Source organism: Solea senegalensis, linkage group LG9, assembly GCF_019176455.1.
Source record: "Solea senegalensis isolate Sse05_10M linkage group LG9, IFAPA_SoseM_1, whole genome shotgun sequence".
NCBI lineage: Eukaryota > Metazoa > Chordata > Actinopteri > Pleuronectiformes > Soleidae > Solea > Solea senegalensis.
Genome location: NC_058029.1, coordinates 14,390,235 through 14,407,719, shown reverse-complemented (window position 1 = coordinate 14,407,719; position 17,485 = coordinate 14,390,235). Strand labels below are relative to the sequence as shown.

General features: G+C 42.0%; 1 protein-coding gene across 1 annotated transcript in view; it reads right to left on the bottom strand.

Moving 5' to 3' along the window:
- LOC122774210 (A disintegrin and metalloproteinase with thrombospondin motifs 16) overlaps nt 1–17,128 on the bottom strand; it is a 48,294-nt gene extending 31,166 nt beyond the window's left edge. The window contains exons 1-5 of the mRNA XM_044033292.1: nt 16,763–17,128; nt 16,538–16,628; nt 13,521–13,879; nt 3,506–3,953; nt 570–772 (exon numbers count right to left, since the gene is read on the bottom strand). Of these exons, the coding sequence (XP_043889227.1) occupies nt 570–772; nt 3,506–3,953; nt 13,521–13,879; nt 16,538–16,628; nt 16,763–16,852 (1,191 nt within the window). The 5' untranslated portion in view covers nt 16,853–17,128. The remainder of the gene's footprint in view (nt 1–569; nt 773–3,505; nt 3,954–13,520; nt 13,880–16,537; nt 16,629–16,762) is intronic.
- Between the last annotated feature and the right edge of the window lie 357 nt (nt 17,129–17,485).

Here is a 17,485-nt window from a genome sequence, read left to right as displayed (position 1 = left end):
AAAGGGACCTATGTTTTCAAAATAGATGGATTATCTTTGGATTTGTCAGTCAGTCGCTAAGTAGCACAACGAGCGTGACGGAATTTGCTTGCAGATCGGCTCGGAGGGACAGGGGTGACTCTGAGCACTGCAGTGGTGATCTCATCCACATATCAGTTTCACATTTTCAGATGAGTGCTTATACAGGAAAATGGAGGACATGGTTGTCCTAAAATCTCATCTACGTCAAACGTGCATGTGTATTTATATATATATATATATATGTGGAAGAAATCAATTATTGCTTAGATTTGCCCTTACGTACAAGAACAACTGTGTAAAATGCACCTTAATTTAATCAGGGAAAAGTTATTCTTGTTCCTCTATTAAAGGTTAAGTAATGCAATCCAGAAAAGCATCCCAAGAGAAACTGCTAACAAGCTCACAACAATAGCAATGAAAACTGAAAAGGATTTTTCTTAAGCAATCAAACATGCAAACATTAGATAATTAGCGATAAATGGCAGATGGGAATATGGTTTTGCAGGTATTTGGTTAACCTCATTATGTCTGGCACAAGTTCCTCTCACCATATTAAGCACAGTAAGAACATAAGTGGTTATGTTCTCATGGCCGTGGTTATCCATCATCTTTCTGTCCACCACCACCAGTGTCTCCACGTTGAGCTTCTGATTGGCCTCGTTCTTCATCAGCACTGCCCTTTTGTTCCTGGGAATAAACTTGTACTCATCTGGAAGGATAAAAACATCCTCTTCTGGAGGTTTGGGCATGTCTGGAAAAACAGATGGGGAAGTTGGAATTAATTAAGTTAACTGCTTGGAAGCAATATTATGTGGTAACAGTTGAGAACAAGCTTTGCTTTGAGTCAGTGTGATTTTGGAACAAACTCATGGATTGTAGGCTGTAAATGATTGATGAAAGACATAACAATAGTCCATATAATAACAATTATTACCAGCAGTCCTGCTGTCCAACAGCTAAATATGCTGTGCGTCGCAGAAGAATTGAAATAAACCTGTAGCCACTGGATCACCTTTGTTTAAGAGTTTTAACCAGTGATTTTGGCCAGTAGCTGACAGTGATTCTAGATGATTAATTATATTCTTACTTCCATGACCTGATGTCATGGATAAACAGCAAACCGAGCTCTCGTACTCTTGTTGACTTGGCACTCTCAGTGTTATGCTACCACTGGGTTAAGTGTGAAACATTATGCGACGCATTAGCAGCACCTGCAGGAAGTCAGATTTTCTTGGCGTGTACCGTATAAAAAAAAAATGTAACATGTAAATCAGAAACTTGACGATCAGTCGTGTCGTCAAAGAGAGATCTGACCAATCTCACATTCTGCATGCATAAAAACAGATAAACAAGAATGTATAAAGGCCATTTCTTGATTAACCGCATGCCGATAAGCATAAATCAAGTTTGAAACAAGTGGCAACTGGTTTTGACGTAAGAATCTGAAGTGCCATTTTCAAGATTTGCCATTTCACCAGCTCCATGTTGAGGTTCCACAACTTGAAATTAAACAGCACCTGCAACCGTGCTCCCATTGGATGACACCAGTTGTGAAACACACTCAAATGTGCCATGATTTACGTGCTCTATTTTCATCTAAATGGGAACATAATTTACAAAATTGAAACCATGAAGAAGAAGAGAAAAGAGTGATTAAGATCATTTACTCCTCACGACATTATAAATCAAGTGAGGATTATACTCATACTCCCATTGACTTCCATTCAAACGGAGTTCTTTCTGCAACCAGTGGAGTTACCCAGTAATTCCTAATTACCTTCACCCAATAAACTGAAAGAATACCTACACTTTTTTAATCTAACTTTGCAGAACAGACAATGTAATTAAAAATAAAATGCACAACATATACATTATACTGTGTGTGACTTACCAGCACTTGATAAATAACTTATTCTTGTATCTTATATCAAATGCCCAGTGTACTCCTGTTTTTTACACCATAGAGAAAAGGTCAATAGTGCATTTCATTGCATCAAACAAAGAAGGCTTTTGAGGTTATCGCCTCAAATCTCCATTTTGATGTTTTAAAGCTGGGGAATCAAAACTTGATACCAACCTGGCTGCGATAATCTACAAAGGTTTGGAAAGTTGCTTTCATAGGTGGAAAGCAGGTGAGCAACCAAAGTGCCCTGTGTGACCAAAACACAGCACAGGTGCTCAATGATGTCACTCCATTGGAATGTAAACACTACAGTGTTTTCATAAGGACGACAGCTGGAGTTCTGCAGGGCGATGGTGGTGGTACCAGTCCAATTCCTGTGTGCTCGCGCTCATGTGACCCCAGTGACACCAGCAATGTTAACTGATATGGTGGTAATTTCTCGAGAGCAAACATGTGTCACAGCGTAAAGTGACTATCGAACGTTTCCCATAACCTTTCCCCAGGTTAAGCGACTAATGAAAACAAGGTTGAGAAAACACGTCATCACGTGAAATACAAATTAAAATCCTCCTTGTGTTGCAAAATGTTAGCGGTATTTGAACTTTTACCAAAAGTACCAAAAGAAATCCATCTATCTGCTTTGAACAGCGTTACCAGTTATGACAAATGGCTACTTTCAGTGTGGCATTGCACAGTAAAAGACAGTTGTGTTGTGCATGTATATTCACTACATGGCAACACTAGCGCTCATGAACTTGGGAACGTACTGTGTGTGTGTGTGTGTACGTCTCTGTGCTCCCATTACGCCAACCACAACCCTGCAAGGCTGACTGCCAACAGCACAAAGCCAAAATGTCAACAAATATAGTTTTTATTATACAATATGTCAGTCTTTTCATTTTCCCTGTGACAGTAAGTGGTGTGGTGATTGTGCAACAGTGTCCTAACTTCTGACTAATTTACAGTAAGTTTATCCTGACGTTTTTATCATGACGGTACCTTAATGTAATACAATGTGAGAAGTGTTTTCCAGTGAGAACATCCTTGTTTAAGACTGAAATATAAACCATTCATTGAAGAGGATGATGAAAAACGCAAGAAAGGTTTGATTTAGTGGGTAAAAACAAGTGGGAGTGGGGGAATATAGATTCAGTCATTATTATAATTCTAATTGTTTAGTTTGTTTGATGACTTTTCTACACAGGTGGTCAACAATGCGATCTAATCACTTGATTTGTCAAATTAGGAAGTTAACTGTGAGTAATTTGAGGATAACTTTTCCTTTTTATATTTGGTATACTCTGCTTATATTTGGTGCCTCATATGTACATTTACTTGGACTGCAGTTCATACTTTATGGACTTTCTCTTCGGATTAAAAGAACAGCCATAATTGGCAGGGTTAGTCCGTATACTATTTCTTCCTCATTCCTCATAATGTGTGCATGTGAAGCAAATGCAGAAATCTTGAATGTATAAAAGGTGGACATGTCATGGTGGCATATTATCTGCAATCTATGATGTAAATACTGAATGTTACATGTGGATCAGAATGAAAAAAAAAAAGAAAGCCCTTACATACATTTCTTCCTTCTCCCGCAAAAGTGCTGCCTCTGCTTCTCCCCATGTCTGTAGCCATTCTCATGGGGATGGCTTTTGAGGGGATGGTCACTGCCGCGATTCTCCGCCGGGTCAACATGACTATTGTTGTTAATGTTGCCACGGTGATGGCCATGACTGTGCCTTTGTGGGTGATCTTCATCGAGCGTGCTGTGGGTGGCATCAGACGGCGCTCTTGAGGATCTCTCTGTGACAGAGTTTCCGTGGGATTCGTGGGGAGCCGCATCTGTGGACCGTTTCCCGAGCACGCGATGCCGATGACCTCTCGCCTCTTTGTCCAGGTCCCTCTCGCTCCTGTAGAGGATGTGTGGCTGGTGAGTGGACGGTGCGGTGAAGTTCTCTCTCTGGGCGAGGCTGAGGGACAGCGGTCTCAAGAAGTAGTCGGCATCCTGGGTTCTGATCAAACCTGACTAGAGGCAAAACAGACAGACGATATTTGACTGATATTTTTGGACATTTCAAAATCACCCAAACAGCACCACCTCATCCACTGACAGTACCCCAAAGGACTGCAGTCATATATCACCAGTAAACAATACTATGACCTTTCCCATCTATTCATTTAGCTTCACAGTCTGTCTCTGTCAGCAGTTAGGCGAGATGTCTCTCTTGGGTCACGGCGTACCTGACCCTCCTAAACCTCTTGCAGTTCAATCACTTGCCGTGTTTCTTCATGTTCAACATCTGTTTCGCTGTTCACTGTCAGAGGTTATCTCAGCAAAATCTAAATAAGGAGCGGTCAGGTAGAGAGATTTTCAAACAAAAATGCATGAAAAGAACTAACATCTCACTCATCTACACTATACACTCAAGGTTCAGGTATTCCTCACTTCCTTGAGTGATATCTGAGCGCCATGTGTAACAAACCCTTTTCTTGACAAAATATTAGACGATCTGAAGGTGTCTTACTATTTGAAACTGCTGCCACTTTAAGCACCGGTGCCTTATGGTTTAAATTTTAGGGAACAAGTTATGGGAAAGGCCGTTATAAATCTCCAAAGAAGCGGCAAAACATTTCTACAGATGACCTTATTCTCTCACTCTATCTCCGCCTGAGTCTCTTTGGGAGAGACAGAGACATTTCAGCTTTCATATTCCATTTTCAATAAACTTCTCTCAACGCAGCCGACTCAGACACTTGGAGATTACTTTCTCTTGCTTTCTGCCACTTCCTTTGTCTCTCTCAGTCTCTCCAAACACGCACCACATCTGTGTTGACAGTCAACTGGCACGTAGTGTTTGGACTTCAACTGTGCTTGGCAGTAACAGTGGTTTCTCTAAAATATGCTTAATTGACTACAGTTTGGTTAGTTTTTTTTTTCAGTACGGGCTGCGAGTGGAGAGCAAGGTTCCTTCATCACGGCAGACTGACACAGTGGCAGCAGTGTGGCTGTGGCTGTTCTGGGGTGTGTGTGTGTATGTGTGTGTATGACAGTGTACAGACAATACAATTAGTGTGTGTAAATGTGGGACAACTACGAGTTAGAGATTGTTGAAAAGCGATTACACTTCAGTGTAAATGTCTTTGTGTGTATGTTTACAGATGTGTCTATTAAAGGCAAGAATGTCTCTAGTTGCAGTTTCAGAGGCAGATCGTAGCTGGGGATGGTTTTGATGTTGATTATTCCCAGCCTCTAAAAACCCCCCCGCACATACACCACAGATCAGGAAACTCCTTAGAAAATCCTTCTCAAAACAGGAAAAACAACTATTTACAGACGTTGCATTTGTGCATTATTGATTCTCGAGCTGCTAAATTGGCATCATTTTCCTTCACAGGAGATTCAAAACCCATGCATACATCCGCGTGGCTTCTGAAGGGTTAAGAAGTCACAGCAGTTCATGCTCAAATGCCGGGAACACGTATCTGAGTCCCTCTTTTAAATTTTATGCCTTTGCCACAAGCCAGCGTGGAGCAGTTGCTGTTTACAGGTGGTTCTGTGTCAGATAATGATCATTTCCCACAGTACAGTAACTAGTGTTTGACAGACAAAAGCTAACCTCAAACAGACACACAAGAATAGATCTGGACACATATTTATAGGCGGAAAAACAAAGTTTTTGGCCCAGTACTTATTGAGATGATTACAATCTTTCTGACCCTTTAAAAACAATGTAAGGTTTATCATGAATTCCTCAGTGTGCATGTTTTGCTACGTCAGCAACTGTCAATTCTGTTCTTTAAGCTAAAATCCCCTAAAGAGCGCCTGAGGATTCCAGACGACTCTGCACTTACTTGCAACTGTGGACGATTGACCCTGTTGCAACAGAGCAGTTTGCTTTGGGGAAATGAGTTTGGAGGATGGAGGGTCAATTATCAAGAAATGGAGAAAGAGAGAAAGAGAGGGAGAGAGAGAGAGAGATATCCTTGCTAATGCATTACCACCTTCCCACTCTGGCCTGCCTGCCAACTATCAAGAAATACAGTAGTCCTTGCCAAGAACCCCCGCCAGTATCATGGGTTGAAATCACATGTGACAACTGGAGCGTGATCCTGTCATGTATGTGGCATCCACCCCAACACGGCATAATCACAGGCGATTGACATGATTTGGTTCCAAGTCACGGTGAGGGCCTCTGACTTGAATTGTGCTGCTGTCAACCGTCCAAACTTCACATGCTAAGTATTTATTCTATGTGGGTGGGTGCTCGGAGGTGAATGGAGGAGTGTGGTCCCCAGTGAAGCAGCTCGCAGATGATTTGGTGCGTGGATCCTAGTGTTTATTTATTCCATGTTGAGTTTGTCATAAGGGGTCAATTTTGGTCAGCTCCTTTCAATGGGCTAAAAAGAGGACATCATTGACGGGAGGAGACAACCAAAGGTCTTACAGCTGTAGCCTTTTGAATGGCCTGTTTAGTTAGGAGTTGTTACAGAAACTGTCAAGATCTGATATATTCTATAAAATAGTCTGGAGCTGAGTAATCTGGCTGACATTCAGACCTAAAAAAAGTGTGAAGACATGCACCTCGCAGTGTACTTTTTGCCACTTTTCTAAGCTTTATTCCCTCACTTTTGGATGCAACTATGCAGCAAATGAAGCAAAGTAGAACCAAGAATGGTATAACTTAAGCCAATCTGTTTTTCACTGCTTCACTTGAAGGACGTTGAAGCATCACGATAGCCTTGACCGCATGAAACGGTGACAATGTTCTCTCTCCAGTGCCACTTCTGTCAGCACCACATACTTGTGGTATGTTGTGTATGGTTTCTATAGACTGATCTGTCTTTTCAGCACTGGTGCTGCGGTTCAGAGGTTTATGTTGTCGTCACGTTGGTGCAAAAAAAAGATATATTGGTTCTATTTTAATGCGTGTCAAAATGTGCTGTGTGACATGTGACGCATGTGTTCCATAATATGGGTCCGGAGTTCTCCAAGGATCCTTCAGAGAGTTTTTATTGGGTCCTTAAGCGAAGTAAGGATTTCTGGAGATAGTTTTATGTTTCAGACACAATCCGTCTTTATATTTTTCTCCTGCGAATAAGACAAATAAGATATTCATTTTGAAATATTTGCGTGTGTTTATATGCGGCGTGTAAAATGAGGTTTCATTTGTCGAAACTCGACCACAAATAGTGCAGAGAACGCAGTGTGAAGTGCGTTCAAAGAATTCCAAATGTTTCTGCCTTAAACAAAGCAACGTGCATACTCTTTGACTTCCTGCGAGTATAGCTGCGAGCAAATCCCACAGATAATCCCACAGATGCCTTCAGTCTGTAACGTCTGCACAGCCTCACGCAAAACAACATGTATCTGTGTGTGTGTGTGTGTGTGTGTGTGAGTTGCTTTGTTCAGAGATTAGGTCACACGAGTGCCTGTCCTAAATAGCCAAAGTCATCAGATTACACAGTGCGCTCTACGAGGTGCAAATAGCAGTCATAAAATGCTGAAACACTACTTGGGAGGGCGCAAACAGCTGGACTCTCTGGAGTCAGACACATCCAGACAAGCAGCAACAAGAATAAGATGGGGTAGAGCCAGGATGGGAAATAATGGTAGGAAAACGGAACTGAGGGGGAGACACATTAGGTGCATTACAAGGTGCACCTGACTGTTTGCAGTATATGGTTCTTGCTTTCCTTTTGATCAGCTTCCTGGTGGAACCAAAAGCCTAAAAGTTTATCGGGCATTGGTCCACTTTGAATTCAGCTCAAGCATATGATAAGCATGACACGTTAAATCATTTACTGTAATACTATACTACCTCAGTACAAGTTAAATATATCATGACAACTTCAAACTTTTTTTTTTTGTTGCAACAACAAATCTTTGGACAAATCTTTGCTAAGTGCTTCCATGGCGGCTAAATTTCTTCCAACTGAACGCAGGCACACAAGCTTTGGATCAGTGTTGATTTGGCTTCTTTGAAAAAAAAAAAATTCACTTCAACATTAGACACCATTTCTTAATCAATTAGAAATGTCACCTCAGGCTGAACCATAGTCGTCTGCGAGTCAGTAATCCACAACACATTACATAAACTGGAGGTATACCAATTTGGAACCTATAAAGAGGCTTAATCACGTCACAGCCCAAAACTTAATATTTAACTTCATTTAAGTGAGGAAAACATGAGTGATGTTCGCAAACAATAAAACTAGCGATCCTTTACGACTGTTTGATGTGTCTCCTGTTGATAATTGATTACAGCAACCTGCCAAGACCACACTGCACGCTTTTCAAAGCTGCATCACATCAATAGACCATCCTTCATATAGTCTTGGAAATCCCAGAGGTGGGACAAGTCTGCAGCCTTCTATTATTATTACTACTACTACTACAAGCCTCGAGGCAAGAAACACACCCGTCCTTTTACAAGAGGAAAACACATGACCTCCAAGTGATTTGTTGTGGGAGGACATTTAACATTTCCCTTTGGTACAAAAGAAAGGTGTGCATTAACGTCTGGGTAAAATTAGATAAAAAAAAAATGAGACAAACAGAGATGCATGTGACATCCAGAGATATATTGTATGTTTAGAGGTGAAACTGAGCAAGATTTATTAGTTTACATGACTGATGGCTATGTACTTTTTATAGAGGCACATTTAAATGAATGGGGGGTAAAACCCTAGATATGGGACAGCCATTCCAGTATTTGTTTTATTGGATGCTCTGCCTCCACCGATCTAAAGCTTTTAACGCAGCCTCAGTGCTATGCATGTAAATTAACAAACCATATATTTGTAAAGAGGTCCTGTGAAATGTTCCAATGCCGCAAGCAGGGGAGTCTTTCCAGTTTGTAGTAGCAGGCTAGATTACTCCATGTGTCCCCCAAGGAAATCTGTATCAAATAAACAAAACTTTTTATAGTCTCCACAGAGAGCAAAGTAAGGTTGTGCTCTGCAGAGCGAGTAGGCTGTGGCCGACTCACTTTAAAATCAAACTACTGGATTTCATTTCAGAAGTGCAGTGGACTTTAGTTGAATCTTATTTTATGAACAATTTTGTTCATTTAAGTTTAAATGCGACTAATGGAGATATCTATCACACAAAAATGTGACCACAATTAAAAATGTCACTTAAAGTTAAAAGTCAAACTACACGTTTCCAAACAGTGTGCCAATAAACCAATAGTTGTTGACATATTTGCGTGTGTGAGCCATAATCTGCTTCAGACAGTAAAGCCTGTCTGAAGCAGATTATGCTGCAGCATAAAGTCTCATAGAGTTATATGCCACCGCACATGTGTGCACTTCACGGAGCACAGTCTCAAACCATTTGGCAGGTGAAAAGTGCAGACAGTGGGACTGGACTACTCCTCTCATCCACGTACCTATGATTTTTTTTATGGTTAAACCCCCCACTGTCATCAAAGCAAGACTAACCGGGAGAAGGAAGTTGAAAAGCCAACGTATATACAGCAGAATATACAACATAAAACGCAGGTTACAGCACCTCAAAATGCCGGGGAGGAAACAATGACCATTGTTTCTTTTATCTCACACTCATCAGTAAAAGCTAATGAGAAATACTGTAGACCCCTCATCATTTCTCAGATGATGACATTGCTGTTGGAGGTCAGGTGCTATCTAGGTTCTTCTGGTCAATATTTGTCTGAGGCCTGCCAAACAAGAACCTGACCAAAGTGCAAGGTCTTGTATGAGTCACCAGGGTTTGACTGGTCAAAGGCATTTAACATCTGGACCACAGAAAGCTCCAGATATTGTCAGAGCTTATCATACAGTTAAGCGCGTGCATACACAGCAGATGATAGAGAGAAGCGTGTTTTGAATGCTCGGTTAGCTTTGGTTTTGACCTGATGAGTTCAAATATGGAGCTCCGGTAGCTGAAGTCATACCATATGGGACACTCAGAACCAAAACAACGCCATTTTGTTTTCATACAAAAGGAAGATGATGGCTAGCTAACTGTGCACGAGGACGCCAAAACAGGATATTACCAGATATCCTACGACACATAAAACATACTCACACTTCATATTAGGGCTGCAACGATTGGTCAACATTGTCGGAAATGATGGAATTAATTGCCAACAAACACTGTGGTCCTAAACAACATATTTTATTTATACTGAGTAAGGCATGTTGCATATTACGTACATGCAGTGAACAGCGGGAGATGGCAAGTAAATTGTTAATTGGAACTATTGGTTTACATTTTCAGAACCTCACCTACAAGTTAATGTACAGGTTAAGACACAATATGTATAATGCATCTTCTTTGATTTTCCGATTGTTTTGCATTCCTGGCATATTGAAATCTTCATGGATCAAGGATTAAGGATTTATTTTGTCATTCAACATGTAAGGACCATGAGGAACGAGATATTGTAACCCAGACTCAGTCTCCTATACTTACAGGTAAAAACTTTATGTAAAACATGAATACATTTGAATTGAAAAAGCAGTTTTAAAGTTCAACAGTTTTCTGAACATTGGAGTGGCAGTTAACACAGCGCAGCAGACTCACAGCATCCGGGAAGAAGCTTAATCTAATTTATCTTTTTTAAATCATATATATGCAGTCCTCATTAGAAGAGTAAGGTACTATAGTTTTCTGCAAAACAAAAAGGTACATAATCCATTCCATAATCCATTCCATGTTGGCAGCTCTTCCTGCCAACATGGCGGAGTCCTCACCCGAGTCACGTGATGTGCGGAGCTCTACGGCTCTACATCCAAAGGTAGAAATCGGTTTACTTTTTAACCATATTGCTATTTCATCCTGTGGGTAGTGTTCTGAAATTTTAGGTAAGAACAGCAGGACGTTGATTGGGTGAGATGTGCTCACAACAGCAGGAGGATCTCTGGAGGATCCAGGCAGGGAGATGGTGCTTGGCTTGAGCATGCAAGAAGCAGGACACTCGCTGAGGATCCTCCGGAGTTTCTCCTGCTGCGTTCTCACATGAGCTCACTCGGACATTAACCGGAGATTAGACTGAGGAGCTGGCAGCGGAATCTCCACAGCGATTTCTGCGGACATCTGCGTTCACACGTACAATCCTCCGCACAGTCTCTGGAGTTTAGTGCACGTCTGAAAACAGCTCATGTGATTCCTCATCTATATGAATCGTTATTTTAATTCCGAGTAGGACTGGATGTTAAAACTCATCTTTTATTGAGCAGCTGGCTTCGAATGTGGTCATGATGTAAATATGATAATAAATATTTAGACTGATGAAAAAGTAGACCTCGATTAGACACATTATCGTTTGTATTATTATCCCCGTGAGTATGCATTTGCTGATATGACTTTATAGTTCACTCGGTTCAATTCACATCAGAAAAAGTCAGATTCACTGACCCAGACCATTTTTCACCGGCCTCATTCGTGAGAACCACATTTACAGACTCCACAATCCTGGACCTTCTGGCTGAATCTTTTATTGGGATCTGGTCTTAAACACACACACACACACAAACATTCTCACGCAGCATTCTTACTGAAAACACTCATAGACATAATGCATTTCCTAGACCCTTACCCTACCTTAACCATCATGACTAAATGCCTAACCCTAAAACTAGATCTTAACTCCCCCAAAAGAACCTTTAAAGTTGTGAGGACCAGAGAAAATCTCCTCACTTTCCCAAAATTCCCTCACTCCCTATGGTTTATATGTTGTTTTGGATACACATACAAGAACACACACACACACACAGAAGTGTCCCTGGAGATGTGCCATTGCTGTTGTTTTTAGAGGGTAACTCTCAGACACAGCAGTGGTCCGCCACAACAAAAAAATACAAACAACCAAGCAGCAATGCCAGACATTCAATGCAATGCAATTAAACGTTTTCATTAAAAGCAAATTGAAATGAAATGTGGTCTAACTTTCATGGTTTTTCATGGTGTTTAATGATTAAAATGGAAACGTCTGCACTACACTGACAGTGCTATAACAAGGTCCTTCATGCAAGACTCATACAACCACTTCCTTTAAACCGGGAACCTCAACATTGTATTATTACTGAAACACCATAAAGCAACCATACAGGATGTCTCTCTGACTCCAGTGATTGTCGAGTTCTGAAATATGCCAGGTCAAGACTGAGAGGATTAATGGGTATTTATTAGGACTTTGTTCTGTAGCCCAGACTTCTTAGAGGGGCACAGGGTGGAGCTGCCCCACTCAGACTTACTTAATGTCACTCTTACAGTAAAGTTTCCTTCAGGGACATGCAGCACAGGGAGACCACCAGGGCAAGAACTAAAAACTCTGCCAACTTTCATTACACAATACACTTGAATATGTCCACTCATCCTGCATATTACAACAAGGGCCTTTATCCTGGGCAAGTTGGATGCATTAAATGGTCAAGAGATAGAACCCTAACACAACCAAACCAGCCAAACACAATAATGCTGTTAATATCATTTTGACACGGATTCATCTGCTTTGAATTAGATTATAAGCTTGGTAGATTTTATTTGGTTTAACCCAAGCTTGTTACTCTGCTGCTATACAATCACATGCTAGCACGCATAAGACCATTTTGTTCAATTAAGTGTTTTTCCAGTATGCCACAGTTTGTTATTTATGGTGCAGCTGTGTGAGATCAAGCCAAGACAAATGCGCTTGAGTTGACAGTTGTGAAAAAACAAAAACAAAAAATGAAATGAAAGAAAAACGTATATCTGTAAAATTGCACTTCATATGTTCATGGCCATGAGAAGTGCTCCAGCTTGAGACTGTATGTTCAATAAGAAGATGAAAACCATCACAACTTTGTTCTCGCATTGTTCTGGCGCGTATCTGTTTTGAGGATTTTCCTGGCGTGTGCAACAAACAATCTGTGGTGTTTGCAGACTCGGCTTTTCCATTCATTAGTTATTCATTAGGCTGATTTAGGCAAACGTGTAATGTACATGAAATGAGCGAGAACTAATGACGCAGGGCAGACAAGGAGGATGAAACGTCTGTTCAGGACTTTCCAGTGGGTTTCCAGAATCAACTCAAGTCAAGTACAAACCAATGTCATGGCCAGACCAAGAAGACAAATGCATCTACTCGAGTGCTTTGTGCAAGAGAGCTGCTTCATGACTGTGTATGCGTAAAAATGTGGTTTCACCTAGATATACTGATAGACTGTCTCCTCTTTTCATCTTTCTTTTCCATCTCACTTGTTCCTGTATTAGTGTCTGATAAGTATCTGGTGTCTTATATCTTCCAACACTTACTTACACACTCTACTCTAATTCACTGTTTTCTAAACTTTGACTTGAAATCTTAATAGGGTCATGGACCTTTTTCTTCGCCCCGCTCTGGGTATAACAGAATGACAGGCACACTAAGTGCTATGTTTATATTCTTTAGGTCCCAGAATAAGCCCAGGCTCATTATTTCCTCTAGGTTACTTAGAGCAACTACAATATTCACTTGCTCTAAATGCTGCCAAAACGAAACTTAAATAATAACGTGCAAGAAGATTTACACTGATGCAAACACACACACACACACACAATTCATCCAAACCCCTCCTGCAACCGGATCCCATTCACGTTCAAACTCACCATCCCCATGCATGTAGACAGTGCCACTGATGAGTTGACCCTCGACCTCAGTGACCCCTGGTAAAAGCACAGGTCGTCTTGGTGATGGACCCTCAGGCTCTTGGTGCCGTTCTTTCCCAGGACCTGGATGGTGAAGCCAGGTGCAATCAGGCTCTCCGAGGACGCCCTCAGCTCCATGTGGAAGTCCTGCCCCAAGCCACTAAGTTGGAAGTGGACCGTGTCACTGTTGCTATTGGAGTTTAATGAGGCTGCATCCGAGGTCAGGGATCTGCGTCGCCGTGTGCGCTGATGGTGGGCAACTTCGTGAGAGATGTAAGTGCCATGGCGGCTGACCTCATATGGAGACACAATCTCGTATTCTGAGTAGAAAGGGAGGGAGTGGAAGGGAAGAGGAGAAAACAACAGGAAGTTGACAGATTATATTAGTGTTTTCAAAGCTTATTTGAACAAGTGAAATAAAACTCAGTGATAAGAGATTGAGTGAGTGTTGAGACAAAGTCTACGGCTTAATGGGATCGAACTGTGGGAGATACAGCTGAGAAAAATCTGTGATGCTATACTGTTTGAACAGTAATGACTTTATACAATTGTCATTGCGATCATAGCAGTCAATGTGCACTAATTTATATGCCAGTAACGGTAACTGCATGCTGTGTCAGCGGCTGCCTTGGCTGCATCACTGACTGATAAACCATTTCATTCCCTTTGTAAATTCTCTCTGACCTGCCTCATATACTTTTGCTGGCAGTGTCAAGAAAGAGTTACAAGAAAAGGAAGGATTCTAGACAATTCCGACACAGACCGTTCAGCGGAGAGTGAATCATGTTTGACCTCGTGTTTTACTACAGGTTTTAGTACATGCCAGGCTGGGTAACTGCAGGTCATAAAGAGGGCTAGTGGCAGGTCACTGGTCTGTGGCCTTTTAATACCAGTTAAATATCTAATGGCGCTGTGGGCACAGAGCTTTCCTTGAAATGTCGAAATCAATAGAGGAGTAGCTGCACCGAAATTGCTTTTCTAGAGAAAATCATGACAGCAGCCGCTGATCCTGTCCATCACTTGTGCAGAGAAGAGTTGACCTACTGAGGGAAGGCACCCTATGTCATGAATGAACTAAGCTTGTTCATGTATTTGTCTTGACAGTTGTGGATACATTTTGAAGATAAATAGAGTGCAAGACAAAGCGTAAAATTAAGAATAATATACTTCTTTAGTTTCTCTGGTATGAAAGTAACAGAAAGTTCCGGCTACTGTAAGCAAATACCCTCCTTGAAACTAGAGTATACATAGCTGCTCTATACACTAGAGTCGCCAGCAAGGAAACAACTACATCTGTGTAATAATTGATTTTGTTAGTGTTATAACGGTGCGCGGTCTTGCCACGGGCAAATCTAAAAGTGCACAGAGTCAGTTACCGTTCAGTTTGTTCTGCCTTAGTGAGTCTGAATAATGAGTAAATATAGCACAGAGACAGACAAGTTTTGGCAGTCGGTGGGTGAAAACATGCAGGGGGACAGACAGTGTGTCATCACTGGCAGTGGTGCATTTCAGGTAAGCTGACTTAAAGCCTTTTCACACAATATGGCATATGTTTATAAGTAGATGCACTTATTTAAAGCACCTGGCATTATTGGCTGCATGTTTTAGTGTGGGTGGCCATAGAGGGAAGTACACCTCCAACGGCAATCGACTCCTCACAGAGCAGCACGACTGCAAAGAGCTGTGCAGACACCAGAGCACTTAGGCAAAAAGGACAAAAAGGGTCTTCTCTATCACTCTATCTGCTTTGTCCACCTCCCCCGCCAAACACAAACAGACACTCACACACATTTAAAACCTACTAAAACCTAGTTTGTACCCCCCCCAACTCAAAAAACCACCTGCAGTGACCCATATCTGGCAGTATACAAACAAAGAGGCTGCAGGAACAGAGTGCCTGCACACACACACACACACACGCATGCATGCACACTCACAGACACACACACATTTGTCAGATGGACAGAGACAATCAACTGCAATGGTTAGCTTGTTGGTTTAGTAGCTCCCGAGAACCATTACTGCTGATAAGGGCTCCAACCATTGGGTACCTCGGCTTAGGCTTCTCTGTCACCCACTCTCACATGAATGTTAAACACACTGACAGTGAGCAGTAGTTGTTAAAGCACTGGAGGCGAGGAGATCTGAAACAGGAACGAGGGCTTCCTCTCACTCATGTTGTAGATCATCTCCACATGTGCTCACTGAGTGAGACTTTTTTTTTTTCGAGTTATTTATGTGTATGCGTTTCGTGGTAACTAAAAAAAAAAGCAAAAACAAAATAAAACCAAACAAAACAAACAACTTAACCAAAACCTCTTAAGAAGAATGCACAGCCAAAGCAGTTGCTGACTCAGCACACCGCATGGGGTTAGATCCACAAAACAAACAACAGATGAAAGTCTCACGTCCTGCTTGCACTAATTACTGAACCGACTGAGCAGCTAAAGCAGCCCCCAGAGCGACATCTTTTAAGACTGACTTCCCAGTGCCTTACAGCAAATACAAGGGAGCCATTATCATTGTTACACAGCAGTTAGATCAATGCCACACATTATTCCGTTTGGGTTTAATTGCTTGTTTTCAACGGGTCTACACAAATCAAGTTAATTTACAGTCAGTTCAAATAAAACTACAGAAAGATGAAACAGCTTTCCCCACCCCACCCCGCCTCATTATTTTATTGTGGAGCCCAGATTTGAAGCTCCACTGATGCAGCAGGTATAGTGATGACTCTGTGTCAGGGTGCGGGTCGCCCCCTAGCGGTGAAGAGAGGAAACGCACAGCGCAGGTGAGCGCTGTTAGATGCTGGACGGGATGTCGTGGATAAGTCCACTTGTACTTTTTCCACCTTGGTCTGCACAATAAACATGAACCAGCTGATAACGCGCACAAACACACGCACACACACAGTCACAGTGGCGCAAACACTCCTCTCTACAGAAACTTAGTGCAAGACCTGCTATACCACAGCCTACCTGTGTGCTGAGGTAAATTGAGAAATCGTAGTAAAGCCGATTCTTCCTGGTGGGATTCTGCACTGTCAGCACCATTATTCCAAGGCAAGCTCTGCAAGAAAGGAAATGTAAACAAGGGAAAAAAAATACTCCAACTCTAGCTTTCTCGCTCCGAGTGTTGACAAGTTTATGAGCTCTGCATGTATGCGCATGCAGACGCAGCTGACACACAAACATCTGACTTACTTTGCCCAATGTGGTAAAACAAAAGAGATGGAAAAAGACCGAAATCAAGTTTTTTTTCCTTCGTTTAACACAAATCCGGAGTAAATTCATGTCTGTGGAGCACCTTTACGCAAAAAAAAAACAAGAAAATAAAACTGATCTGTGTCACACAGCCACTTTGCAACAGTCCAAAGAGCAAAACAGTCCGACAACAGCAACAGCAGCAGTTCTGTGGGATTTGCAATGAATGACAGTATCAACCAGTCTCACGCGCAGGCTTCTTAAGTTCTGTCACTTTGTTCTCCATTCATTTCCAAGCGCACTGGATAAGGACAGAAAGACGCATGAAGTCAGGTCCTCTCTCGCGGCAAGTCATTTCTCAACCTCTCTCTCTCTCTCTCTCAACTGTCCTCACACACACTCGCTCAGCCGCTCCCTTTCTCTCTCTACCCGGGGACCCCCGTGGACCATTTTGACTCCCAGTGAAATCATGCGGTTGTCTTAAACAGGCTGCGTGTCTGCTTGGCAAAAGCAGAGTCTGTTTCCCCACGGGAGCACTGAACACAAGGCTGTAGAGCTCTCTCCCTCTCTCTCTCTCTCTCTCTCTCTCTCTATGTCCCCCCTCTTTCAGCCTGTAGCCAATCACACTTGACACCTGTGAGACAGGTTTGTGACCGTCTGCAGGAGATGCCACAGTTATGCGAGGAGACAGAAATCCGATTCTCATATCGGATTTTCAATTCA